This window comes from Podarcis liolepis (genome assembly GCF_965112155.1).
Source record: "Podarcis liolepis genome assembly, chromosome: 4".
NCBI lineage: Eukaryota > Metazoa > Chordata > Lepidosauria > Squamata > Lacertidae > Podarcis > Podarcis liolepis.
The window spans coordinates 74,394,914-74,422,832 of NC_139558.1; the positions used below are offsets into that span (position 1 = coordinate 74,394,914).

At 42.5% G+C, this 27,919-nt stretch overlaps 1 protein-coding gene across 5 annotated transcripts in view; it reads left to right on the forward strand.

The window, feature by feature from the left end:
- BOC (BOC cell adhesion associated, oncogene regulated) overlaps positions 1-27,919 on the forward strand; it is a 128,986-nt gene that overhangs the window by 99,075 nt on the left and 1,992 nt on the right. For 3 of the 5 annotated variants that reach the window (XM_083500886.1, XM_083500887.1, XM_083500885.1), the window contains 14 exons: positions 10,006-10,152; positions 10,738-10,881; positions 11,301-11,594; positions 12,650-12,922; positions 14,487-14,785; positions 17,478-17,637; positions 17,872-17,982; positions 18,892-19,098; positions 20,316-20,497; positions 22,393-22,498; positions 23,512-23,634; positions 24,976-25,197; positions 25,614-25,840; positions 27,405-27,475. In XM_083500886.1, the coding sequence (XP_083357012.1) occupies positions 10,006-10,152; positions 10,738-10,881; positions 11,301-11,594; positions 12,650-12,922; positions 14,487-14,785; positions 17,478-17,637; positions 17,872-17,982; positions 18,892-19,098; positions 20,316-20,497; positions 22,393-22,498; positions 23,512-23,634; positions 24,976-25,197; positions 25,614-25,840; positions 27,405-27,475 (2,566 nt within the window). The remainder of the gene's footprint in view (positions 1-10,005; positions 10,153-10,737; positions 10,882-11,300; positions 11,595-12,649; positions 12,923-14,486; positions 14,786-17,477; positions 17,638-17,871; positions 17,983-18,891; positions 19,099-20,315; positions 20,498-22,392; positions 22,499-23,511; positions 23,635-24,975; positions 25,198-25,613; positions 25,841-27,404; positions 27,476-27,919) is intronic. The other 2 variants (XM_083500889.1, XM_083500888.1) reach the window with 1 other exon arrangement.

Sequence of the window (27,919 nt, forward strand, 5' to 3'; positions counted from 1 at the left end):
GTATACTTCTGGATGCAGAAGATAGGCAAGGAGAGCAGTACCTTGTAGGAACCCTGAGGATGCCCTAGAGCAGTATGTGGTGGAGAAGTTTCAAAAAAAATGAGGAGTCTGTTGGGGCTTAGCTGAGAAAGAAGTTGCAATTCAAGCCCAATGGAGGTTTTTCAGAGGTATTCAGAGTAGGTATCTGGGCCCATTGTGGAAAGAGAGAAGCAGAGGGACACATAAAAAGAAAAGGGATGTGGGCAGACATCCCTGGTTGTCAAACAAAGATGGATCCAAAAGAATCCTTATTCAGGATTCCTCCCCTCCTTTTTTTTAAAAAAAATTCCTCCTTTGGGTATTGGAAGGCATGTTAGAGACTATATCTCTGTCTCTTTGGTGACAGTTAAGGTTTCTTATGAGGTTTACACATCGCCCTTCCTGTTTCCCAAAGGCACCATGTCTGAATGGGATTATCCCTGCCAATATTTTTGACATGTTGGCAGCTGAACTTTAGCCTTGGGATATGCCTGCCTTTAGTGCAGAGATGCTGATTGACACCCTTGAGCTGGTCCCTGCTCAGGCTACCTTGGAGAACTAGTTGAGACTAGCAGTTAATTCCTTTAGCAGATTTTTTTAAACGTAGAGATAAATTGACTATTGTTATATAGTCCTTGACAGAGGGAAGGAAATATGGAAATGGTAGACTTGTTAAAGCAACAATAGAGTTGCAGTTGCTCATATTAGCTAGTGAATGTGTGCAGCCGCTCCCAAGCAAAGATAAATACAGGAAAATAATCTTCACACATGGCAGTGTACATCTTTTATTTGTTGCAGTTATATTATTCATGAAGGGAAAATGTTGCACGTGAACTGGCATTCTCTGATAAATACTATCTGTTTCTGACTCTGATGGTTGCATAGGAAATCCTGTGCACAAGGATAGGGATGCTTGAGAAATCATTCGCTTCATATTCCAAAGTGAACTGACCTAATCTGTACCCTCCTGACTAATGCAACACTCTACATTTGTTGTATTCAGTGTTGCTTGAATCCTAGTTGTTTTTTGCCTTTGAGCAAAAATTGGAATAAAAGACCCTCAAACTAAACACACAAATGGAACGCTAGAAGGGTTCATTGTAGCCAAAGTACAGAAGGATTCTCTCCAACAGTATTTTCAATGCAATGTCCCTCCTTCTGAAATGGATCTTTTGCTGCCTCCAGCTAGCTGGAGTGGGAAGAACCCTGTTTAAAACTGGCCATATTCACGTAACAAACCCTGTCAGCAGAAGCCCTGTGCAAGGCCTTTCACTTGCACAGTAGGGCTTCCCTCTCTTCCTCTATGTGCTCTCTAGAATGGGCTCTGGTGGCAAGTTGTGAGAACCCCCAGAACAGCCTATGGCGGGAGGGAGGGGGGTCCGGCAAGCTGCAATGTTTGTGTGAATGGAACGTTCAACACAGCACAATGTTGAATTTCAGCATATAATTCTTATCAGCAGACACCTCTCAAAACTGAAATTGTGGCAAGATGAGGCAAGAAAAACGATGATAAAATATGTGGAATTCAGTAAATATGTAACTAGCATATTTGCTAATATAATGAAAGAGGGCCAGTTTCAGCACAAGCAAGAACAGCTGGCTGTTCTAATTAACACCAGGTGAACTTAGCATTGTATATGAAGAATTCAAAGAAGAAGAAGAGGCTGTCTGCTTTGTAAACAAAATTCTCTTGAGTATTACCTAAAAAAATCTACAGTTTTGTGTAGCATCCTTTGTTTTTATTTGTATGCTCCATTCTGAATATTAAGCTATCAAAGCAGCCTTCAGCTGGAGCTGGACACCTGGGTGTTCGCTTTTTGCCAAGTGGCAGTGGGCAGTGACCCTTGCACAGAGGCACCTGTGGGGACCTGGGGGCATTGGCAGCTGTCTTTTCAACAACAAAAAACCTCATTTTTCATTTTGCTTCTGTCAGGGCCTCTAATCTGATAAGTCCCTTGATACAGCTGTTGGCTCCATGTTGAAAAGCCATTTTCACCCTCTAAGAACTTCCAGGGTAGAATTACAGCGAGGGAGAGAAGGAAATGAAAACACAGGACTGTTCCTGGATTTATATAATTGTCATAGTAGATGTGTGAGGAGATAAATGGAATATGTGATACACAAGTTTGGAAGGCTGGATAGGATATGTATATATGCAAGGTAGGGAAGGATGTCTGAAAGATGTGTGGCGGCTATGCACATCTTTGCATACGGGGATGTGGGTTTACAATAGAGAGCGGGGGAGAGGCTGCACGTATACAAGTACACGTAAATTACATTTGTGACAGTGGCACAGGAACACAGAAGCTGAGAACAGAAGGAGGATATGTTTTAGGTATGTAAGAAAGGTGGAGATAATGGAACTGTGAACTTGGGGTGAAATTCAACATCTTGCTAAGGTGATCATCCCGTCAGTGCAAGCATTTCTGTTTGCCAGATGGGAGGATCTCCGCTCTCCTTCATGACATGCTGACATGCTGGGAATTTTCTTACAGATTTGAGGAGGGCTCAGAGAAGGGGTGGAAGTCTTGTTGCAGTAGAGCAGGGCTGTCCAACTTCCAAGAGACTGCGATCTACAACCACTATAAAAAAACTTAGGGAAGCCAAGGTTGTTCAGCTTTTTTTTCTTTTTGGGGGCGGGGGAGGATCCCACAATTGACCAGGGGCACCCCACAATAGACCAGTAGATCACCATCAACCTGTTGGACAGCCCTGCACTAGAGGGTCTCTGTGATCACTTCCATTGCATAATGACTTAGCAGAATCTGGCCCATGATGTTTTGTGGGTGTATCAAGAGTCTCAGTCGCCTAATGTTCAAGGCACCAATCTCTGTGCTGGTTGCTGCTGGGCTACATGGACTTGTAGGACCAGCATGATTGCACAACCACTGTCACACCAAAATAGCAACAGTCAGTTTAAACATCTGCAGTAGGACGTGGCTCTTCTCTCAGATATTCTTTGTTCTACGCTATTATAGCCATTTCAACTCGAAGAGGTTTGCTTACGTTGTATATGAAGTGAGTTAGCAATGCAGCCAGAGTTTAATGGAAGCCAGGCAAAGTGCTCCACCATTCTGTATTCCTGTAGCTTAAATGTGGATTACCAGCGAAACATATCATATTCTGCTTTGCATTAAAAGAGGCTTTTAGTCATTTTCTTTTCCTGAACTTGCATCTTTCCACAGTAATCCTTTGCTGAATTTGATGTAATAATATATTTGGAGATTTGGTCATTTTAATTATTTTTAATTTATTTCCCCCCAGAAGCACTTCTTTCTGTCTAGTACATTTTCTTCTGCCTAATGTTATCCATCGTGGGATTTGAGTCCTTCAGAAACTGGGGACAAACCTTCAGAAACTGGGGACAATCTTTGCAAAAATCACCAAATTTGGGCAAGATGGATGGCAACTAACTAAGTAAAGAACAGTGCCAGTTTAAAGCAATATGTTATCTGGGACCGAAGGCAAACTGACAGCAGATGTTCTTAATTTTACATTTCAGTTCAGTTTAAGAGCTCCTTGGCTTCTTATATATAGAACACAGATTTCAAGTTCCAAGCAACATCAGTGTAGTGGCTGGCAGTTTTTCTTTACGATTGCTCTGTTTTACTCCAGAGCTCATAATAACACACTACTCCTTTTTGTTGTATATCTGTTTTCTTCACTTTGGCTTCTCCCCCCCCCCTCCTCCTCCTCCTCCTCCTCCTCCTCCTTCTTCTTCTTCTTCTTCTTCTTCTTCTTCTTCTTCTTCTTCTTCTTCAGACCAAACAAAAGTCTCTTGCCAATATGCAGTAGTAATTACAGGCAGTTTTATCATCTAGCTAAAGTGTGGGAAACTGGATATGGCAGGTGGGCAAGATATTGATCTACCCCCACAAAGTATTTTGATAGGTAGGCCACCTATCCAGCACCTAACATCCCCATGATGCAAGGTAAAATGTTTTTCTTCAGCCTATATAATTTGGAATTGTATTGGGCAAAGGCTCAGGGGTTTTTTGGGTTTTCTGTCTTAAAATTACAGGTGCAGTGAAGGCTAGACTCCGTCATACAACTCTTCCCAAAAAAAAAGTGGAGCTGTTGCTATAATTTACTATGACCCTGTTTCAGCGGCGTAGCGTGGGTTGTCAGCACCCGGGGCAAGGCAAGTAATTTGCGCCCCCTAACCCAGGGCAAGGCAAGTAATTTGCGCCCCCTAACCCGGGGCAAGGCAAGTAATTTGCGCCCCCTAACCCCTAACCTGCCGCTGCTGCCAGCTTCTTCTTGCTGCTGCCTGGTCTGGTCTGGTGTGGTTCTCTCCCGGGCTCAGCGCTGCGCTGGGCGGCCGCTGCACTGTCCCTCCCCTAGATAGTCCCTCGCTCTCTCTCCACACCGCACGCCTGGCACCAACCCCCTCCACAGTGGGCGGTGACCCAGCGGCTCGGATCGGATTCGCACAGCCAGCACTGCAGTGAGAGAGAGTGAGCGAGCCAGGTAGGGGCAGAGAGCTGTGAGTGCGAGTGCCCCCCCCCCCAGATGTTGCGCCCGGTGCGGCCGGCCCCCCCTGCACCACCCACGCTACGCCACTGCCCTGTTTGCATGGCACATTAGATCATAGTTTGTTTTTTATGTATAGTTTAATATGAATGCAGAGTGGGCTAGTGCACACTGCTGGAAAGTTCTTGCTCTGCTCCCCTGCTACTGTGCTGTATGTAAATAAGCCAGAGTCTGGCTTGTTGTGACGTCCAAACCCATGCTTGTGTTTTGTTTTTCTCCAAACAAACTATGAATAGTAACCAAGCTTTGTTCTTGACTTACTGCTTGTAGTCTGTTTAGGAGATATAAACCATGATACTGGGTTTGGCCACTTCGACAAGCCAGACAATGGCTTGTTTTCCCTCTTGTGCTGCAGTGTGCAGAGCAGAGTTCACTTGCAGCATTCATGTTGCTGTGTGTACACATTAAGCCATAATTTTCTCTCAACTATGGTTTTAAGTGTGAACCAGGCCTATACAATTACAACTTGCTTTCTCAAGAGACAGTTGAAGGCCAAGAGGACAGAGCGTTAGACATAGACCTGTGCTTGTTTCGTGTGTTTCAGATGAGCAGTTAGACGGTATATTTAATATTAGCAACATATCCCATGACAAGTGAGGTGGCTACATTTCCCCCCACATGTATGGAGAGCCACAACTGAAATAAGCTTTCTGTGCATTACAAACTGCACATGATGTAGCTGGCAAATCTTGAATGTGTGAATATCCCTGTTACACCATATTACTGTTTAAAGATGCAGGCATACTCTACCAAGTTGCCACCAATACAGTGGTACCTCAGGTTAAGAACTTAATTCGTTCCAGATGTCCGTTCTTAACCTGAAACTGTTCTTAATCTGAGGTACCACTTTAGCTAATGGGGCCTCCCGCTGCCGCCGCACGACCGCCGCACGATTTCTGTTCTCATCCTGAAGCAAAGTTCTTAACCCGAGGTACTATTTCTGGGTTAGCGGAGTCTGTAACCTGAAGTGTCTGTAACCCGAGGTACCACTGTATTATAAAAGTGACAGAATATTGATGTGGATATAGGACATTCCTATAGATCAGAGATTAATTTTCTCTGTTTTCCTGTTGGGGAATTTGAGGGCATGGGGAAAATAAAGCGACAAGTAAAAAAGGTATCAGAGATGAAAATTAATTTCAGAAGATAAGTCATGGTTCTTTTTATTATGAAAAAGCCATTCTTACCCTTGTGAAGCTGAGCTTGGGTTGCTTCTTCCTTCTACAAGCAAACCTTGTAATAGCAGAAAATGTTTTATATTCCATCTGCAAAGAAAGTTGTTCCCCAGTGGCTTGGCTTGCAGAAGTGTTGGGCTGTTCTTTCTCTGCTCATTGGCTGAGACGACTTTGGCTGTTTTTTGTTTAAAGCTCTGGATCTGCTTTTGTGCATACATATCCTTTGCCAGTAATTTTGGAGCCTTTGCCTTGGCTCTGGGATTCAAAAATGGCTGTGATGAATTTGGACCACCAGGATGCACATTAATTTTTCCTGATTCTATTTGTATTTTGTTGATCAGATAAATGTGTGATGTCAGCAGCCAAACTTTCAAATCTCTTTTCTCCCACCACTGTTTTCTGTGTCTCCTAACATTTTGTCCCATGAGAAAGAGAAATGGGAAAATAAAGTCAGCACCACTCTCTCCTTAATTTTTGTCCCATCGATACTTTGGGAGTGAAGAATTAACCTCCCATCTGTCTGCAATACCCAGTGGAAACATGGCTCTCCCTCCCCAGCCTGCCTTTAAAGAATTAATCACTTTTCTGAAGTTCACTCCTTTACACCTTCTTTTTACTTTTATTATTATTATTTTAGTTGCATGATGCCAAGACATTCCTGAAGCATTAAACATGTTTGCTGCAAATCATTTTTATGTCTTTGTTAAGTCTCTCCCCTCCTTCCCTTCTTGAATCCAGGCACTAGCACGGAAATATTCTCCTGACAGCTAATACGTTTTTCATTTGGGGAGGCTTTTTGCCGTGCTGCCAAGGGAGCTGTTTTTTATTTAAAAATGTTTTTGAAGCAATCTTGCTTTAATTAGCCTGTTTGAGAAATTTCATGTCACTTTTCCATAAGCGTGGGTGGGAGAACCTTGGAGCCAGAGCTGTCTTTTGCTGTTGGAGAGCTGGTATAAATCCCAGAGAAAGAAAACATATTTTTCCACTCTTCCAGTCTGCCAATAGAGACTTGGCCATAGTTTTCAGTTCACAGGCTGTTCTAGTTTTTGCTGTCCCGGCTGCCTGAATACTTGCATTGATCCAGTCCAACTGTAGACAGCACACCCTCTCACTAGCACGGGTCATATGAAAGAAGTCAGGAATCCTAGGCTACCAAATCACAAACTTTGCAGGCAAAAATCCCAGACTCCAGTCTTATGAAAATGAAGGGCTTATTTGTATTTTCAGGTGAAGGTTAAAATTAAGAACTGATGCAGTAAGGGGTATTGGTGTAGCTTTTCTTATCGTAGCGCTTCAGTGAAGGAATACTTGATATCTATATCTTGTGATATTTTCCCTTCAGTTTAACTAATTTCTTGATGTTAGGGAGTCCTTTTAGCCTTTGGACCTAGCAAACGTGTTTTTAGAGCAGGGCATGATGCAGCCCAGAGCTGTTTCTTTCTATTTACTACATTGTTTCTCAAAATTCTTGAATTCGTACCACCTTCCAAACTTACAGCCTCTAGATCAGAACCAGTCCTTTATTCCTCAAATGAATGTGCAGAGAGGTCCTTGCTCACAGTTGTGTGCCTACACCCTGCTGCTGCACTGGGGTAGTACCGTATATACTTGAGTATAAGCTGACTTTTTCAGCACATTTTTTACGCTAAAAAAGCCCTCCTCGGCTTATACTTGAGTGAGGCGGGCGGCAGCGGCGGAGAGACGAGCGGCCCAAAAGGAGCCCTTTCTTGCCGCTGGTCCCACTGCCACCGCCCACCTCTTTCAAGGGCAGGCACAGGAGCCATGGTTGGGAGAGGCATTGCACTGTGCTGTGCCTCTCCCAATCGTGGCTCCTATGCCTGCTCTTGTGAGCAGCAGAGGTGGCGGCGGAGGGACCTTTCGGGCTTCTTGTTCTTCCTCCGCTGCTGCCGCCACCACCAGGTTTGTGGTGTGGTGAACCGGCTTATACTCGAGTCAATAAGTTTTCCCAATTTTTTGTGCTAAAATTAGGTGCCTCAGCTTATATTCGGGTCGGCTTATACTCGAGTATATACGGTAATTCACCAATCATTATATGTAGGTCACTCAGGCCCTCATTGCATTGCCCAAGGAACTTTGCATTGTAAGTCCTTGGTAAAGATGGCATTCTATCTCTGAGATACTATTCTGTTTTGCTAAATAAGGAAAGGGGTTTACTAGAGCAACCACCAGTGAAATAGAAAGTTGTTATTATATGATAACTTCATGAGAGGTTTCAGTTTTGGGCACCTGATTCTTGAAATCCTGTGCAGATGGTTAAGAAGTGTTCAGACACAGTAATAGAGAAAACAGCAGGGAAGAGAGGAAGAAGGAAGGCTGAGGTTGTTGGAGGTTTTTTGGCTGGTTGTGGTGAGAACTTGTGCAAACATTCCCTCCTAATGGATTTCTCAAATGTACTGGCAGGCAGGCAGGCAAGCAAAGGCAGGTGTCACGTCAAATACCGATGAAACCTGATCCATCCCTCTTGATCTGGTATACTCATTCTCACTTTTAAAGGACCTCTTTGTTGGTTGTTTTGCTCCTAAGAGCCCAGAGCATAGCGCAGCCAACTAGTTTAGCAGACAAAGTAGACCTCAATAAGAAACCTTTCTCTCTCTCTCTTGCTCTCTAATGTTAATTTTGCAAGTATATCTGAAAACCCATTACATTTCTCTTTTTCTCATGGTCCATAACAGTAGAACATTAGGACAAGTATTCTCAACAATTACAATTTGATTACAAACATACAAAGCTGAATAACTGTTCCCTGTTGATACGGGTTTCTGTTTTGAACAACAATGAAGTTTTAAGCTTGTTTATTATGGTTATGGTAGTACACTTTGAAACTGACTCCTCCTTCATAAAAGTCTCAGTTTGTTTTGAGAACTAATTATCTGTTCCGGGGGGTTTGCGGTAGCGGGCTAAGTTTTTATGGAATATCCTAGATTGCTTCCCACACTAGCAGTTTAGGGCAGAATTGAACCACCTGATTTGCCTTGTTGCGGGGTAGGTTGTAAGGAATGGAGGTCTCTCACTGCCCAGGCCAGAACAGCTGTGTCAGCCTCCACCTATTGAGTGACACTAGCATCACTCTGCCAGCACATAGCTCCCCATTCCAAATTGATGGTTTGTGTATGTGTGTTTGGGTGCTAAAAGGGCTTCACTAGATAATATATTGCAAAGCAATGTATTTGGAAATCATATGGTCATAATGGATAATTTCAAGAATTCTGCTGACCTTTTAAAAATAGAGATCAGCTCTAGTCTACACTCCTATTTGATGTGGCAGAGAAATTAGATAGTTATAAGAATAAAGAAAACAGAAGATGACAAGTAAAAAATCAGTTGGGCTGTTCAATCTGTTTCAATTAAAAGTAAATCAGTCAATCAATCCAGAGGCATTATGATTTGCTTAGTGGCATAGTGCCTTTGCCCAGCAACTGCATATGTACATCCATTGTACACCATGAAAATAGGACCATGCCTACAGGAAACTCCCCAAATGACTCCTGGAGACACAAAGGCTGCACTCTCAAGCCTACTTGCATGTAAATCCTATTGTTATCAGTGAACTAGGTGTCACATTGGCAAAAGCGTTGTCCTACCCACATATTGTCAAGGTGATGAGAATATTGGAGCTATTTGCAAAGGGGAGATTGGAAGTCAGATGGCAGTGTAGCGTAACTCCTCCTGTGCATCCAATTTCTATCCTGAAAACATCCCACCCAGGCCATGTTTCTCCTGCCTAGGCTTGTTGTGGAGCCCAGCTAAAGAAAAATATTTAAAACTTGACATTTTGTAGGGGAATTTGCTGGACTGAATGTGGAGGTGTAGGAGTGGAGAGAGGGAAGATTAAGTACCCTCCTCTTGTCTGCCTGCACTTCTTACAAGTGAGCACTCCACAATAGTACAGTATTGCAAAGGAAATGGAGAGCTTAGAACCCCATATTACCTTCCAGCATGCAGTTTGTCCTTTATTTCTAGGTTTAGGATCAGGAGGTTAGGAAAGAATGAGCACTTGGAGCATAAGAAATGGTGATATTTCAGACACCTGCATATGCTATGGTTCTTGGAGTTTTTCAACAGTACATGAGATTGTGATATAATCTCATGGAAAGGATATAAGCTTCCTCAGTTTGTAATAAATGCAAATCCTTGAGCACCCCCCTCCCTTGTGATTCTTTTTAATCTACTTATATGGTCCACCACTTTTACTTTTCTCCCATGTGTAAAGCCCAGCAGTTCAGCTTTTAACAGATCCTGTTGCTATCCTCTTAAACAGATCTCAAAGACTTCAAATACGATGGCCAGCATGTGATAGAAGTTGATGAGGGAAATACAGCTGTAATAGTCTGTGATCTTCCTGAAAGCCACCCAAAGGCCCAGGTTCGCTACAGTGTGAAACATGAATGGCTGGAGGTCTCCAGAGGTGAGTTGTGACTGACTTACGAAGGAAGAGAAACTGGAGTTGGTGTCTGCTTTATATCTCACTTACCTTCTAGTCAGTTTTTACCCCTCCCTACACCTTCTGACTGTGCCTTTGGGGCTGATCTGTACAATCATTTTTCTGAGTTCTCTTAAGGGCTATGGCTTTCTGTATAGTAGACATAGTCTTTCATGACTCCACATTTCGGTCCTTACCCAGGAGCAATTTATTGACTGTTCTGTAACTTTCTTGAAGCACTAAAAATATACCTGTGAAAGAAATATCTGAAAGCTGGGAAGTGCTTGGAGGATGAGTGAATCCCTTATTTTAATAATAAAACCAAATGATGTCCTAATTATCATACCAGGTTTGCCATGAGAATTAAAGCTGATTTTTTTTTTTTACTCAATCTTTTTATTCCATTTTTCCAACCACTCACCATTTTCTTTCTCTCAATCTTAGCTGGAAACTTCTTCTGCTCCTCTTATTATTACTCAATAATGTTCCTTTTGTGTTTACAGTATGCTAGAAATTGTATAATACGGATGTTCCCTGCCTTAGGAATCTCTTGCTCCTTTATCTTAACAGATAACTATCTGATCATGCCATCTGGGAATCTTCAGATAGTCAATGCAAGCCAAGACGATGAGGGAACTTACAAATGTGCGGCCTACAACCCTATCACCCAGGAAGTAAAAACATCTGTGTCTAGCGAGAAACTCCGTGTGAGACGTAAGTCACTTCTTCCGAATATTTGGGTTCACTGGCTTCAGGCTGTCTTAAGGTAGTGGTCTCATTTTGCAGGTGCCACCAAATGCAGTCCTTTTAAGCTGCATGTTTTACACAAGCCCTTCATATTTGAGAGCTTGCTTTCTATTCAGGAGTGTTAAATTCAAAGTATCCTCTTGCAGTGCAGGTAGCAGAAGCTTATCTCACAAGCATAAGGCTTCATTGTACATTTTCTGTTGCTTTTGGTATTATATATGGAGTGATGAAGTTGTTGATGGCAGAGTTGGTGAAATTCCAGTTGGTGAAACTTCCTGTTTAGTGGCTTTTTTGCCCCAATAGGCTTTTCTGCTTACATAGTGCATCTTGTCCTGTTCTACAAGACTGTCTTACTTTTGTTTCACTGATTTCTCTCTTGGCACTAGGCTCCACAGCTGAGGCAGCTCGCATAATTTATCCCCCAGAGGCTCAGACCATCATTGTCACTAAGGGCCAAACTCTAATCCTTGAATGCGTGGCTAGTGGGATTCCACCTCCACGTGTCACGTGGGCTAAGGATGGCTCCAACGTCTCTGGCTACAACAAGACTCGATTCCTTCTCAGCAATCTCCTAATTGATGCAATCAGTGAGGAAGACTCGGGGACCTACAGCTGTATGGCTGACAATGGCATGGGTGAGGCTGCAGCAGCATTCATTCTCTACAATGTTCAAGTGTTTGGTGAGTACAACTTCATTTTCCTCCCTCTTCTCTCCTGTTAGACCCAGCAGCTGTAACCATGGTCTGGAGACTGCTCACATGGTCATATATTTCAGAACTGTTTTTGAGGTGAAATTTAATGCTCACAAGCAAAATTCCTCCAGCTTAGATTTCACTCAGGGGCCTAACTCCTAATAACTGCCTAAGTAAGCTTTGAGGGCAGAGCCAAAGCTTTGACTTTCCAAAAAAGAGCCAGAGGATTAAAACTGAGTTATTTATTGAGGCACAGTAATTCTAGGCGCACACACATAAATATAATCAAAAGACAGAAAATTGTATTCAGTAACTAAAAATGTTCTAAGCTAGATGGAATGTGCTGTGAAAAGCAGTCATGTGCTTTTAGCTGAACTGTAATTTAAAGATCCTTGGGTGAATTTGGTCCTTTGAGTCTCTCAAGCTTAATGATCAAGCAAAAAGGCAGAGGCATTTCCTTTTTAAAGGAAATAAAATGTCTGGGCTATAAGCTAATGCAGGCTAAGTAATCCCTGGCCAATCAAGAAGGCTGCTTCATTTACCTGCATAATAAGCCCAATTTGATAGGATTACCTGGTGTACATGCATATAAAAGAAATACACAAAACAGGCAATTGTTTTTGAAGGAGTTGATTTACAAAATTCTTGGAAGAGATTTAATTAATGGAGAGGTCCATTAGTTTTCTGGTCTAGAGCCTGTGGTTGTAGAAGACCATAGTGACTGCCCATCTGTCATGGATGCTTTAGCTGAGATTCCTGCACTGCAGGGGGTTGGACTAGATGACCCTTGGGTCCCTTCCAACTCGTGTAAGATTTTATTATTCTATGATCTCCGAAAGATTACTTTTGAAATACGTGAAGGATCTACTTATAGGACACTAAATGGCTGTGCACAAGAATAAATGGGTGTGGGTATTGCTGTCTTCATAACCCCGTTTATAACACAGCAATGTAGGAGGATAGCTACAAATATTTCAGTTCTGCCTGTTTCAGAGGTGAATGGTCGTTCTCACACCTGAATTGTAACTCTGTTTCCTTTTCAGAACCCCCAGAGGTTGTCATGGAACTATCTCAGCAGATCATCTCATGGGGTCAAAGTGCAAAGTTCACCTGCAAGGTTCGGGGGAACCCCCAGCCATCAGTTGTGTGGCTGCGTAATGCAGTTCCTCTCTTCTCCAGCCACCGAATGCAACTCTCTCGCAAGGCCCTACGTGTCTCCAGTGTGGGGCCTGAGGATGAAGGGATATATCAGTGCATGGCAGAGAATGAAGTTGGGAGTGCACAGGCTATGGTTCAGCTGAAGACTACTGGGCCTGGTAAGTCCAAAGTGAAGTTCAAAAGGTTCATATAGGGATAATGAAATAAGAATTGTAAAGCACTTTGAACAGCAAAAGTAAGTATAATAATAATAATGTTGTTGTTGTTATTTATACCCCACCCATCTGGCTGGGTTTCCCCAGCCACTCTGGGTGGCTCCCAACTGAATATTAAAAACACAATACAGCATTAAATTAGGGGTGTATCTGTTTATACATGGGGCTGCTCATTCTTTGTTTATACCAAGTCATGCAACTCAAGTTAGTTTCTGATCTGGAAAGGAACTTCCTAAGATTCCTACTTCTCAGATGTGTGGCTTTCAGAGTATTGGAGAAATGAACCTGAACACATGCAGGTTGTATCTTGCGTGGGTCCCTCAGTACTTAGGGGGGAAGTTGCTTTCCCTGCATAGTTCTGTTTCATGGACTGAGCTTCTTAAATTCTTTATCTGTCCATTTACATAGGTATATTAAGTGTCTGAATTACCCTCCACACTTCAGCTGCAATAGCAACACTAAAAGCAGCTTACAAAAATCAAAATGACAAAATATTTGTAAAAATTCAGGGCTGAAGTGATAAAATAGGTGATTGTGACAAACATGACAGCTGTCTCTTTTCTGACACCACTCTTTCTCTATTGTTTATTCATTAGAAATCCCATTCTCTGCCAAAATAAAACTGCACAAATTAAAATTCTCCAACTAGAACATAATTTGTAAAGGGACAGAGTCGGATGTACCCGGAATTTAATGAATGAATAGTTAACATGCATACATACACACACACATACATACATACATAACTTTATTTGAATGCCACTCTTCCACAGTTCAAACCATGCTCAAGGCGGGTTACAGCCTGAACAAATATAAAACTACAACATAAACAATAAAAAAATTAAACAGACAGAACCAAACTGAACAGTTTCCACAGAAATTACAAGAAGATCTAAAACAAAAATACAAAAAACCAACAGCAACAATTCCTCCCAAAATAAACCCCCCTAAACAGTGCCCCAGCCCAAGAGCTTTTGTAGCTGGAGTCAGTCTGGGCCCCACCCTCCCAGGCCAAGTGGGAAAAGGCCTGCAAGGCAGGGAGCAGGTCTTCCAGGGCTCATAGCCAAGATGCTCTCATTGGTGTCACTGAGACAGCATTTGGATTTTGTGTAGACAAGAGTAGGCTGATGCCTAGTGCACCAAGATCCCAGGTGCTTAGAACTTCCCCTCTGGCTACCTAAAGCAGACTTTCTATCTTCTAAAGAAGCCAAAAGCCTATGGAAAAGTTAGGCTTGTTAAGTTAAAAGGAAGAAGCGTAAAGCCAACTGAAGACTCATGTAGTAGTTTATAGCCGTGGGAGACACAATGCAGGAATGGAAACTTAGCCAACTTGATGGGTGTTATTCTATTGCATTGCTAAGAAAACCCTAATAAGCTAGATACACACACACACACACACACACACACACATTCACCTTTCCCTGATAGTTGGGAGTAAGTGGGTATCAGTTTTAAGACATGTGTTAGTGCTCCAGCATTTGTTCAAAACATCTCTCTTGCCTTCTAGGAACAACTCTGAAGCCACAGCAAGGTTCTGTTGCTGATTCACCTCAGTCTGCCTTGTCACCTACCCTGCTTAGCAACAGTGAAAAAATGCTGAAAGACAAAGCAAACTTCCTAAGACCCAAACCCACGACACCATCCGTGCCTGTTCAATGTACTACCAAAGAGTTGGTGTCTCCAGCTGAGGCCCCAGTCATCCTTAGCTCTCCCCGGACTACTAAAACGGATTCATATGAGCTGTTGTGGAAACCACGGCATGATGGCAAAGCCCCAGTCCTTTACTATGTTGTAAAACATCGCAAGGTTAGCACATTCCTTTTTAACTGATTTCTGATAATGATGCTGAATTACAGTTTCTCTGGAAAGCTCTGTATAGCTTTTCTTGCCAGTTTAGGTAGCAGCAGCCCATCTTTTGGATGGACAGGATATATGTCCTGTGTGTGGTCTCTGAATTTCAGTGAGTGATAGCAGCATAAGGAACAGGCATAAGGAAGTGGGTGCTTTGGTGCAAGTTTGCGATCAGCATGGGAGAGAGAACTGCAGAGATGTATGTATCAGTGAACAGGAGCAAACCCAGGATGTACATAACCCTGGTATTATGAATATACTTTACTTAGTCTGGGGCATTTCTTCCCTCTCCCACTACCATCCCTCCTCTTTTGATGAACTTATCCTTACCATAAGACAGATTCCAGTCAAGTAATGATTCCAGACCATCATGGTATCTTAGCTTGCTGCATGTACCTTCCTTGCTTTGTTCATTGTGGTCTCTCGTTTTTCAGTCGCTTCACCTGGAAGGCTCTTGGGTCAGAGGGAGTCACCATGGGTCACTGCACTTAGGACTAATATGTTTCCAGCACAGAGCAAATTCTCAGCTGGAGATTCTTTCTTGTATCTTAAAGGTCTTTACAGAAGGAAAGTGTTCTTGTTAACCCTGCTATCACTTTCATTTGCCTGGCTGGTAACCAGACAGACACCCTGAAATGGGCTTTATGTAAGGGAGAAGCTGGGTTTAGCCAAATTCTGAATAAACATGATTATATCGTAGCTCATTTCAATAAATCTATTCCGACATGTGTTTACTTGAGGTGTAAGTGCATTTCAGAGAGTTTTATCCAGCTAAGTCATACTCACATATGACTTATGGAAAACAATGGAGAGGACTAAGTAATGTTAATTTATTTCAGTGGATGTATTCTGCATTGGATACCATCCAGTTTATGGAGTGCCCGTGTGTACTACATGTGCTAACTAAATAACCTGGACTGCTTAGAAATCTTTTAACTAAAGATAGCACTGAAAACTCGATAATCCTGTGCAGCTTTGTTCAATACATCCACAGCACAAATTATAACACTGTGATTACATAGCCCTTGGGAGATAGGAATAGTGGTGAATGGAGAAGTGGTACCTACCTCATATGTCAATTGATTGAGGCAATTAGTAGCAGTGGGTATCAAATACCAGAATTCAGTCATTTGCCAGTAGACAAGTAGTTCTGCTCATTTCAGATTGCAGGTTTGTCTGCAACTATCTGTGATAAATATGGCATGGTCTCCTTTTCCTATTGGAGGCAAAATAGGATGTTCTGTTTTCTTTTTTAGGACAAAATTGTAGGGTTGTTTCCAATTCAAAGAAGGCACTGTAGCCTATAAGTGCCTTTCACCAGTGGAATGTGAGGATGATAGTTTCCAGTGATTCCTCATCCTTTTCCAGTCCCCTGTGCCCCCCCAATCTGCTCCAGACAAAGGGGGTACCGTATTTTTTGCCCTATAGGACGCACCGGCCCATAGGACGCACCTAGATTGGGGGGGGGGATAAAGGGGGGGTTTATTTTTCCCCCCCCAGGCACGGGGCTTTCTTTCATTGTCATATGGATATTTTTGGACTGGGAAATAGCTAATAATCTTCATCTTCTTCTACTCAGATAGAAGGCCTGTAGTTCAGTAATCAAGTACTTGTATTGCATGCAAAAGGTTCCAGGTTCTGTAGTTCCCAGAATCTCCTGGTAGGAGAGAGCCATTGCCAACCAGTGTAAACCGTTATGAGCTAGATAACAGGCAGCTTCCTGTGTTACTTTATTCCTATGTTATCTCATACCAGTTTGCCAGTGATTATTTTATATATGCAGCACACATGTTTAAACAAATTTATTTTATAATTCTCAATTGCTATCAGCAGGACTTTCTGCTACAACATGGAATTGTAAAGGGGTTCCTCTGAGTGGCATCAATTTAATAAGATCATGCTGCAAAATAGCTTAATGCTTCTTAGAATTTACTTGTCATAGCATCCTTGCTGTTGTCATTACTACTCAAATCCAAACTGCTCTTGTCAATATGCATGACACTTTGCAGAATACAAGCCAATCTAAAATTTACACTGGGGAAAACATAAAGGAAGGGGAGGAAAGGAGAGGTGGGTTAAAAAATGAAGCAATAATGCACTTGTTTCAGTTGCGTTTCCTTAGGCTTCATTTCTGCTTGTGCTGTAGTGAGGAGCAGATGGGGCTTACCAGCCTGGAAAAGTAGCCCATCTAAGAGAAGAAAAACTCTGATCCTAAACCTCTGCTGCCTTGCGGGATATCTTTGGGAGAAAATGGTTAAGGAGTAGACCGAACAAAAATCCAGAGTGGAGTCCCTAACACGGTTGGGTGGCGCCTTGTACGCCTCCTTCCGACAACTCCTGGTGCCAAGCATATTGCTCTGCTTTCCTTTGGACCACATCAGCAAGGCTGAGAGAGCAGGGGTCTTGTCATCTGGACAGCCCAGGACCTCCGTACTTGCTTGTGCCCTGGGGAGTTCACTTTGGTGCTGCTAGCACAGCAGTTTGACTTCATCCCTGCACTCTATTGTCTCTCAAGACAGACAGATGCCAGCAACAAGTTTATTTAGATCTTGCTTTGGCTAAAAATGCTCAATAGCCCTTTTATCCATAATAAGGTGAAGGCAATTGAATCCACTCATAGGTGTGCTTGTTCCTTGTCCTTCAACAGGTAATGAATTCTTCAGACAGCTGGACAGTCAGGGATGTCCCTGCCAACCAGCATCATCTGACTCTAATAAAACTGGACCCAGGAAGTTTGTATGAGGTGGAGATGTCTGCCTACAACTGTGCTGGAGAGGGGCAGACAGCAATGGTGACCTTCAGGACCGGTAAAGATGTAGTACTTTCCCATGAGTTTTAATTCTCTCCTTGTCCTGATGCTGAAGGCTTTGTCATTTAGAAATTTGCTTTTAATAATAATAATAATAATAATAATGTTAATAAGACACAGTTACATCCATGGAATGTATGCCGCCACAGAATGTTGGTGAAGTTTATCATTCAGAGCAATAAGACACTAAAAGTTTATCGCATGCCATCTTTTCTATTTTTGTCTTGCTTAGGACGTCGGCCCAAACCAGATATCATAGCCAGCAAAGAGCAGCAGATTCAGAAGGATGACCCTGGCACCAGCTCTCGGAGCAGCAACCAATCCGACAATACGCGCCTGTCCCGTAAGGCCATTTTCAGACTTGCAGCAGAAAGGGTTTTTGGCTCTAGAAGTCTGATTATTCTTGGGGGAGAAGAGCTGGGAAAGATGGTGGTGTGAATGAGAAAAAGACAAGCCTGGCACAAGCAACAGGAAGGGAGTTTGCTTATCTCTGCTGCTTCTGTCCAGTCCTTATTAGGCCATGTTGCTCTTCAAAGTCTGTTTTACTGGCAACAAGCACCTATCAGGCAAACGGTCTAGTAATATGATAGTGAGCGAATCATAGAATTGTAGAATCATGGAGTTGGAAGAGACCCTGAGGGTCATCTAGTACAATCCCCTGTAATCCAGGAATCTGAACTAAAGCATCAATGACTGATGGTCATCCACCCTCTGCTTAGAAGCCTCTAAGGAAGGAGAGTCCACCACCTTCCAAGGGAGTCTGTTCCACTGTCAAACAGTTCTTACTGTCAGAAAGTTCTTCCTGATGTTTAGTCAGAATCTCCTTCCTTGTTATCTTGAAGCCATTGGTTCAGGTCCTGCTCTCCAGAGCAGGAGAAAACAAGCCTGCTCCATGCAACACTTCAACAAATAGTGATTTGATTATGATTGTTGCGGTGGGAGGAGCCTTGAAAAAATAGGCAGTTTCAAGAGGACACTTTTTACCGAGTCCAACTAGTCCGTGTGTGCACCTTTATTATTACTATTTATTAAATTTATATACTGCCCTTCATCCAAGGATCATAGGGTGGTTTACAATATTAAAAAAAATATACCATGGTAGCAAGAACACCTTTTCTCTCCCCCTCTCCACTTGTCTTCTACCTCTCCCTAGCACACTATTTCATCTTGCAAGGAAAGTTCACTACAGCCCAGCTTTCCCAATCTAAAACTGGTTGTATCTCTGCTATTGTTATTCTTCTTTTCCTTACAGCTCCCGAGGCTCCAGATCGCCCCACCATCTCAATGGCATCTGAGACATCTGTCTATGTGACTTGGATCCCCCGTGGAAATGGAGGCTTCCCCATTCAGTCATTCCGAGTAGAATATAAGAAACTGAAGAAGATGGGGGACTGGGTGCTGGCCACAAGTGACATCCACCCTTCTCGTCTCTCTGTGGAAATTGCAGGACTAGAGAAAGGTAGGAGATCTTCTATTCCCAGCATATAGGCTTCCTATGGTCCTTGGAAAGACTTAATAGTGACTTCATATCTTGCCTGCTGCCACAGAAACCATTACCCACGCCAAAGAGAAAAGGTCATTTCAGAGTTGGCTAGTAATTCATGGTCCATTTCCGGAGAAATGTGAAATTCTGCAGATGCTTTCTTTAATCCTGAAATTATTCTGCGGAGACCAAAAGCTTTGAATCACTGTATCCATGCAAAACTACATATTACCTGCAAATGTATCTAATGGCAGCCCAACAATTCTCTTTTTTCACATGGAAAGCTACCGCAGATGGGTCAGTTAGGAACAGAAACATGTGTGTGCATGTGAGCGGAAGCATAACCCTTTCCCTGCTTGCTGTTTCCCCACTTCAAGTGGAACAGATTGCCTCAGCAGATGGTGGGCTCACTGCTGGAGGTATTTACGTTGAAGCTGCGGGGGGGGGGGGGGGCAGTGTCCACAGAGATGCTGTAGTTGCAAGAGTCCTAGATTAACCAAGGGATCCATCCCTAGTCCATGGGGTAGCCAAAGAAGGGCAGGGAGGGGCAGCTGCCTCCCCCCAAACCAAGTAAATCAATACGAAATAACTAACTGAGGTTCTTCCCCCCTAACATAAAGCCTGGCTACGCCCATGCCCAAGTCTACAGTTTTATGGCTCTACAAAGTCACCCACGTCCCTAGTATCTTCCCTCACTGAAAGATTTCAAGCCTTTGTTTACCCTCACAAATACAATTTTGAAGAAATGGCAGGAAGAAAAATGGTTAATTGTGTGTGTCCTTGTATCCATTTCTCCAAACTTCCACCCTAAAGCAGCTTTTCATGCAAAGACAAAAGCCACAGATCAACTGTTCTTTACACTTGTTGGCATGTAGCATGTACATTAGCACTCAGTCTCTTCTGTGCATCTGAAGTAAGGTAGCAAATGTGATCTCTTGACCATTCAGACCAGGTTAAAAAAACACCTGAACCTTTTAAAAAGCAGTCATTGTCTGGGGCAGCAAGATTAGACTTTTGCTGCTATTTTGTTTCTTAGTTCATAAGGTCAGGAAACACCAGCTCTGAAGTATGTCATTTTGCCACCTGCTAATGTGGAACGTCTTGAGTTTTCAGGAAGCGATGAACAAGGAAAATACCAAGGTCAGAGGTCTGCTCACTTTTCTCCTTCATTGTTTCTCCATTCCATATTCTAGGCACATCCTACAAATTTCGAGTGCGAGCATTGAACATACTGGGGGAGAGCGAGCCAAGTGCTCCATCTAAACCACATGTGGTATCAGGCTACAGCAACCGTGTATATGAGCGCCCTGTCACAGGGCCATACATCACCTTCACGGATGCCATCAATGAGACCACCATCATGCTGAAGTGGATGGTAAGTAGGGGAGGCAGGAGCTGGAACTAGAATTCAAAAGATAGGACAGGATTTTTTTTCATCTGTAGCAAAATGTGCTCAGTAAAATTGCACAGGATTTCTTACAACATTATTCCTGTTAACAGTGCTGATACTAACTAGTGCTAAATTTTAATTATCACCACCTTAAGTTTCTCTGTTGCTTCCCTTCTTCTACTCTATTGTGCTGGACACTTAGAGTGTCACTGTTCTGTGTTTCAACACTCAAGCACACATTTGACTTTATTGACTTTGTGGCTTAGATCATTTGTGTTCATTGCATTTCAGTTAAAAGTTCCACAAATGAGCAGTATTATTGCTCTCATATATACCCACCCATCACATGTAGCACTTTCCAGCCTCTGCAAAGTCCACATATAGCTTTAATATTGGCATTCATTTTGAAACAGAGGTTCTCAAACTTCTACAGTCTCCTTTAGTTAAAGAAAAATAGACAATGCACTATCTGAAACACAAATATGTGCCTTTCTTTATAGCTTGTACATTTCGCCCCAGTTTGTAGCGATTGTGGGAAAGTTTCCCATTATTTCTCCTGTTCTCCTACTGCAATATCCTATGCCTGTGAATAGTCAGTGTTAAAAATGTTTAAAAAAGTTATCAAACTGCTTATTGCTAGTAAAGTCTCATGCATCAGCCCCAAATCATCTCTATTTTCCTGCCTGTGGGAAAATCCATTGCAAACAATGGTTTCTGAGTGGTTAATATGAACACAACAGCAGGAAGAAGGAATGAGTAGGCAAATGATGGCTACATAGAAAAGGGGAAGAGTAGAAAGAGGTCCCCTTTTTATGTAGCTTAATGGTAGAACACTTGCCTGGTAGTTTGCATGCGTATATGACAGTCTCTGGGTAAATCCCTGACATCATCCACTAATGATTTCAAATCGCAGAGCTAGGAAATAAAACTGCTAGTGATATACTGCCGATTCGTATTGACTGTACTGGGCTTGATGTATCTATGGTCATATGTAGTAGTGAGCTGAAGATTGACAGTGAGAAATAGTGGCCTGCTTTAAGACCATGTATCTGCCCTACAGTTTTGAGAACTCCTGCTTTAACCAAACAAAACAGCAATTGGTTGTAGGCACAAATTGCTGGATACCCCCCCCCCTATCTTCTACTAGAGAGACGACATACCCAGCAACTTGTCCCTAGGGCCATAACTCTCTTTTTGGTGAAAGTAGGAGTTCTATCACAGTGATAATTATAGTGCTATCATATCCTATGCTATCATAATGGATTTTTTAATCTCTTTTCCTCACCTGCCAAATAACAGTGTTCAGGACTGAAAGAACAAGATATATAGTTCATCATATGATGAGAGAGAACATCAAAGTGTAACTTGTGCAAAATATTTAAGCCTTGGGTTCAGCTTTACTGAGGATTGCAATACTGAAGCTGCGTAATGCCCTATTCCTTAAAAAGCCTTCACAAATACATTTTGCACCTGGCTCCACTCATTACCATTATTTTGCCGTTGTCAGATCTTGGTGTTCCAATACACACTGAAATAAATCCCACAATCCAGAAGTCTGCCCAGTCCTGCCTTATTCTCTGCCTCTGCAATGAACACCAACATTTTTGTGGTGTAGTGGTTAAGAGCAGTGGACTCACAATCTGGTGAACTGGGTTTTATTCCCTGCTCCTCCACATGTAGCTGCTGGGTGACCTTGGCCTAGTCACACTTCTCTGAAGTCTCTTAGCCCCACTCACCTCACAAAGTGTTTCTTGTGGGGGAGAAAGGGAAAGGAGAATGTTAGCCACTTTGAGACTCCTCCGGGTAGTGATAAAGCGGGATATCAAATCCAAACTCCTCCTCTTCTTTTGTTAATTTCTGCCTTTTGCTCCTTTCTATAGTACATTTCAGCCAGCAATAACAATACTCCAATTCACGGTTTTTACATCTATTATCGACCAACTGACAGTGACAATGACAGTGATTACAAGAGGGATACAGTAGAAGGTAAGGATACACCAGCTGGTTGGATCCCAAATGTTAATTGCCCCAAATAGTCTACTGAGGGCTTATCCACACTTACCTTTTCTGCCCCTTTCCCAGGCACAGTCTGCACTTTAAAGCTCCATATCCAAGTGCCCTTTTTTGCCCTGGAGCTTTCCTCATGAAAACTCCCTCTTTAAAGCTGAATTCAGAGCAAATGCCAATCTACGTAAAACCCAAATTGCCATTTGTTGCGCTCCAACTTTAAAGAGCAACTTTATGCAAGGAAACCTCTGGGACAAAAAAAAGAGTGTTCTGAGTACCCCACTGCAAAGTGTTTATATGAAAAGGGCTTCTCAGTTGAAGCTGTGTGGGTGACTCATTGGGTTGCTGTGAAGATAAAATGGAGATGGGGAGCCATTGAGCTCCTTGGAACAACAGAGGGATGTAAATAAACAAATCATTTGCGTTGAGAGGAAAGGCCTCTTGGCTGGGTGGTGTGAAGATTCAGCTACTGACTAGTCACAGCGATACAGAAGCCCTTTCAGTACTATGTCCCCCTCCCTGAGAGGTTCAGAGGGTGGCAACACAAGGACGGGCCTTTCATGTGGTAGCTCCCCAACTGTGGAATGCTCTCCCCAGAGAGGCTTGCCTGGCACCTTCATTACATGTCTTTAGGCGCCAGGCAAAAGCATTCCTCTTCAACTAGGCCTTTGACCATTAAATAATCTATGACTTGTTATTATGATTGTTTTATCATGCTGTCTATTGTTATGATTTTTATGATTTTTATTATTATTGGTGCTCTGAAATGTGTTGTTAAAGTCGTACACCACCCTGGGATCTTTTGATAAAGGGTGGTATATAAATTGAAATAATAGGCATTTCCCAGCAAGTGTGGGGGAAAATTTGTGTTTGCTGTTAACTGTCCCATGTCTGTATTGCTGTGTGATAATACAGTGATCCGTTTATGGCATTGGGATAGAGATGTGAATAAAAGGAAAGTGACACTTGTGTGTATGTTGCTTCCTTTTCAGGTGACCGGTACTGGCATTCTATCAGCCACCTCCAGCCAGAGACTTCATATGACATTAAGATGCAGTGCTTCAACGAGGGTGGGGAGAGTGAATTCAGTAATGTGATGATGTGTGAAACCAAAGGTAACTAGTCCAACGCTATATTCAGGTGTCTCAGTTGCTCCTCCTCCACTTAGCAATATGAATAAGCTTGTGAAGAGATCAGGAAGTTTAGAAATATATTATCCATGGGTGATACGTGTGAGAAACTGATTAGGAGAGCAAATAATAATAATAATAATAATAATAATAATAATAATAATAATAATAATAATAATAATAATTTATTATTTGTACCCCGCCCATCTGGCTGGGTTTCCCCAGCCACTCTGGGCGGCTTCCATAGAAACAAAAAATACAGTAAAATATCACAGATTAAAAGCTTCCCTGAACAGGGCTGCCTTAAGATGTCTTCTAAATGTCAGGTAGTTATTCATCACTTTGACATCTGTTGGGAGGGCGTTCCACAGGGCGGGCGCCACTACCGAGAAGGCCCTCTGCCTGGTTCCCTGTAGCTTTGCTTCTCGCAATGAGGGAACCGCCAGAAGGCCCTCGGCGCTGGACCTCAGCGTCCGGGCAGAATGATGGGGGTGGAGACGCTCCTTCAGGTATACTGGACCGAGGCCGTTTAGGGCTTTAAAGGTCAACACCAACACTTTGAATTGTGCTCGGAAACGTACTGGGAGCCAATGTAGGTCTTTCAAGACTGGTGTTATGTGGTCTCGGCGGCCGCCCCCAGTCACCAGTCTAGCTGCCGCATTCTGCATTATTTGTAGTTTCCGGGTCACCTTCAAAGGTAGCCCCATGTAGAGCACATTGCAGTAGTCCAAGCGGGAGATAACTCGCGGGAGATAATATGAAACTAAGGAAAGGAAGGAGTTCTGGTGATAAATATTCATTCATTAACTGCAGAATTTGAAGGCTAGGCATAAGTGCCCCCCATTGGTGAAAAAAGTGACCCAAATGGATATTATGCAGTAAGTCAGAAGTGGAGAACCTTTTTCCTCCCATTCCCTTCTGAGCCACCTTATGGCGGCCAAGTGCCAGCATTGGGCAGAGCAAGAGGCAAAAATGGGCTGAGCAATGAATCCAAACAAATTATGAAGAAGCTACAATATGTGGAGGCTGCCTTGCACCTTCACTGCATATCTTTAGATGCTAGGAAAAACATTTCTCTTTTGGCAGGCCTTTGACTGCTTAAACAGGCTATGGCTTCTTAAATTGGGGGGGGGGGGTATTTTGTTTATTACTATGTTATGCATTTTTATGTGATCCTTGGGTGAAGGATGGTATAGAAATTTAATTTAATAATAATAATAATAATAATAATAATAATACATTGAGAGAACCATGTTGAGGCTGAAAGATTGGGGTGGGCATGGAGGCTGTGTAAAGATCTTAACTATGATTTTCTTTCTCTTGAAGCTCGCAAATCTGCAGGAGTGCCTGGTCACCTCCCACCATCTACAGTATCTACGATACATCACCCCCCACCCAACAGTGGCCATAATTTCTTAGGGGCAGGGGCCATGGTGGCTCGCTCCAGTGATCTGCCATACTTGATTGTAGGGGTGGTGCTGGGCTCCATCGTTCTCATCATTGTGGCATTCATTCCATTTTGCCTTTGGAGGGCTTGGTCCAAGCAGAGTAAGTGACTTGAACAAAAGGTACCTGTAACTCAGAAACAAAGGGCACACACACAACTTTGACTGGAGGTTATGGGCTATAATAAGGGAAACCAACCCAATTTCATGATATTCCTATTCACAGGAAATGTTGCGTGAATAATCCGTCCTCAAATAACTTCACATGTGCATGTGATTAAATTCTGACTTCCCAAAGTCATTTCATGAACATAACTGTCTGAATTGGCTCTGTGGCCTTAAAAAGCCCACTCATAACCAAGGCCCAAAGATATTCTCTACTGTTCTCAGAATGTTTTTTCCTGTTTTCTCTTTCTTCCCCAATGGCTATGTCTACGGTGTTTCCAGTTATAGTTATAGCAGCAGCTCATGTTATGTCTGTGTTCAGTCTTTAACATGTATATTCTTTTGTCATTTCAGAGCAGAGCATAGATCTGGGTTTTCCTGGTGCAGGGCTGCTGGTGTCCTCTTGCCAGTACACCATGGTTCCCCTGCAAGGGGTCTCCACTCCTCAAGCTAATGGGCTGCGTTATGCGAATGGCGTGCATCTGCCAGCACACCAGGGAGCCAATGGCCATTACCCCTCAGCTACAATTGGATATCCCAACGCAAAGTCACAGGATTACAGCCCAGATGAGGTTCAACAGGTAAATTTATTTAGCAACAGCAGGGGGTGTTGAGTGACTTCTTTATCTCCTTGCCCTGAATAATGGCTCATTGCAATGCCCAATGCCTAGTGTTCTGTTTCTGCCTCAGGAGGCAGAAGAGGAAGGGAAATGCTTTGCCAGAAACTTCAGTTCCCAGACTAAAATTTATTTAGAGATTATATACCCTGCTGACTAACCAAAGTTTTCAGCTTGACTTGCAATATACTTAAAATGCAATAAATTATGGCAGGGCAGCTATACTATTTATATAAGCTTTCCCCTAGCGACCACTGTTCCAGTTGCCACTCTGCAGCTGAATCTTCACATTTGGAAATGGCGGCTGAATCAGCCAGATGTTCAGTTCCTCATATGCCACGGTTTCTTCATTGGAGTGTTGCCAGTGTTCCTGACAACCACAGCCTCTGGGGGCAGATGCAAAGGTGTTGTAAGCCTTCCTCCCAGAATGGAAACCTGGAAAGGTCACTCTTGTTTTTAGGTCTTTTGGACAAGCGGAAAATTTTGAACCTATAGATTCTGAATATGATGCAATAAATAGCCTTTGAGCATCTAACTGGTTATTAATAAACCTTTTAAAGCATCACATCCTTTAAAATGCAGTACATATGGAAAAAGTTTAAAGACTATTTACAAAAACATTATAAGTTGTATGAGTGTTAAGAAAGTGCACGAAAGGAAATAACATGGCATCAGTAATTTGGATGAGAAATATATGAGAATAAGCAGAATGATAAAGATGAAATTTGAAGTAATGTTATGTCTAAATCAAGCAGTTAAGCATTTGATAAAAATACTTAAAATTTGAGGCATAATATATGAGAATTAGAAAATAAGAATTGAAATAAGGTAATAAATTGCTGTTTATAACTTTTTTATGGAGAACGCAGGAAAGGGAGATGTGAGGAAGTCCAGATAGTCATGAAAAACAAATGTATGAACGGTTGTGATCTCTTTTATTCTATGTTTATGTTTTTGTTTACTTATGTCTTCTTTGTTTGCTACTTTTTGGTGATGGTGTTTTATATGTCTGGTGATTTTCTTTTGTTAAAAACTTGTAATAAAAATATTTTCAAAAAATAAAATAAAATGCAGTACATAAATTCCCCATGGCCATTTGTATGCAAAGTTTCAGAAGCCATTTGTATGCAAAGACCCAGAGACGCAGTACAGTCATAACTTGGGTTAAAGTAGCTTCGGGTTGAGCGTTTTCGGGTTGCGCTCTGCGGCGACCCGGAAGTAACAGAACGCGTTACTTCCGGGTTTTGCTGCTCGCACATGCGCAGATGCTCAAAATGACGTCACGCGCATGTGCAGATGCAGCGGACCCCGTTCACATCCAGAGGTACCACTGTAATCCTATGGTTCTGGATCAATGTAGAGTCCAGTTCCCTAAAGCAGCTCAGTTTTTATAATCCTAGAAGCAGTAATGGTTCTGAATATCTAAAGCTGAACTCCTTTGGCATAATCCCATGCATTGGCTTTGGAATCTAGACTCTTTAATTGTCTTCTAGATTTTTCTTTTTCTAATTTATTTTTTTATTCTCAGCAGAATGGGACCAATGCGTTTCTGCAGGGGAGTGTGCTGCAAAATGGAAATATTCCAGCTGAACACCAGAGGTATGACTCTAGCCATCAGGCTACATGTGTAATGGCAGTATGATTTCACAGAAATGATGGAAACGCCTCTTATGTCAGCATTTCTGTCATGCAAGATTGTCTTCATTAGGGCCGTAAAAAATCAAAGCTCATACCACGTTTTGTTCAGCAATCTGTTCCCTTAAAGTTTTATAGAAGTGAAATTAGAAGTCCTTTAATTTCGTGGTACTGATGGCACAATAGGACTGATTCACTAATTGCTTTTAAACTGAGGCAGACAAAACAAATGTATTTCATGGTAGCAGGCCTGTGTGTGTATAGGCTCACTGCAGATTAAAGAACATCTCAGAATCAGATTAATAACCTAATAGGTAATTATCCAAACATGTCTCAGCAATTTAGTGAGATATAGCCCCACAATTCTGCTCTCCTGCCTTCATCATAGCTCATGATCATTACCCAACC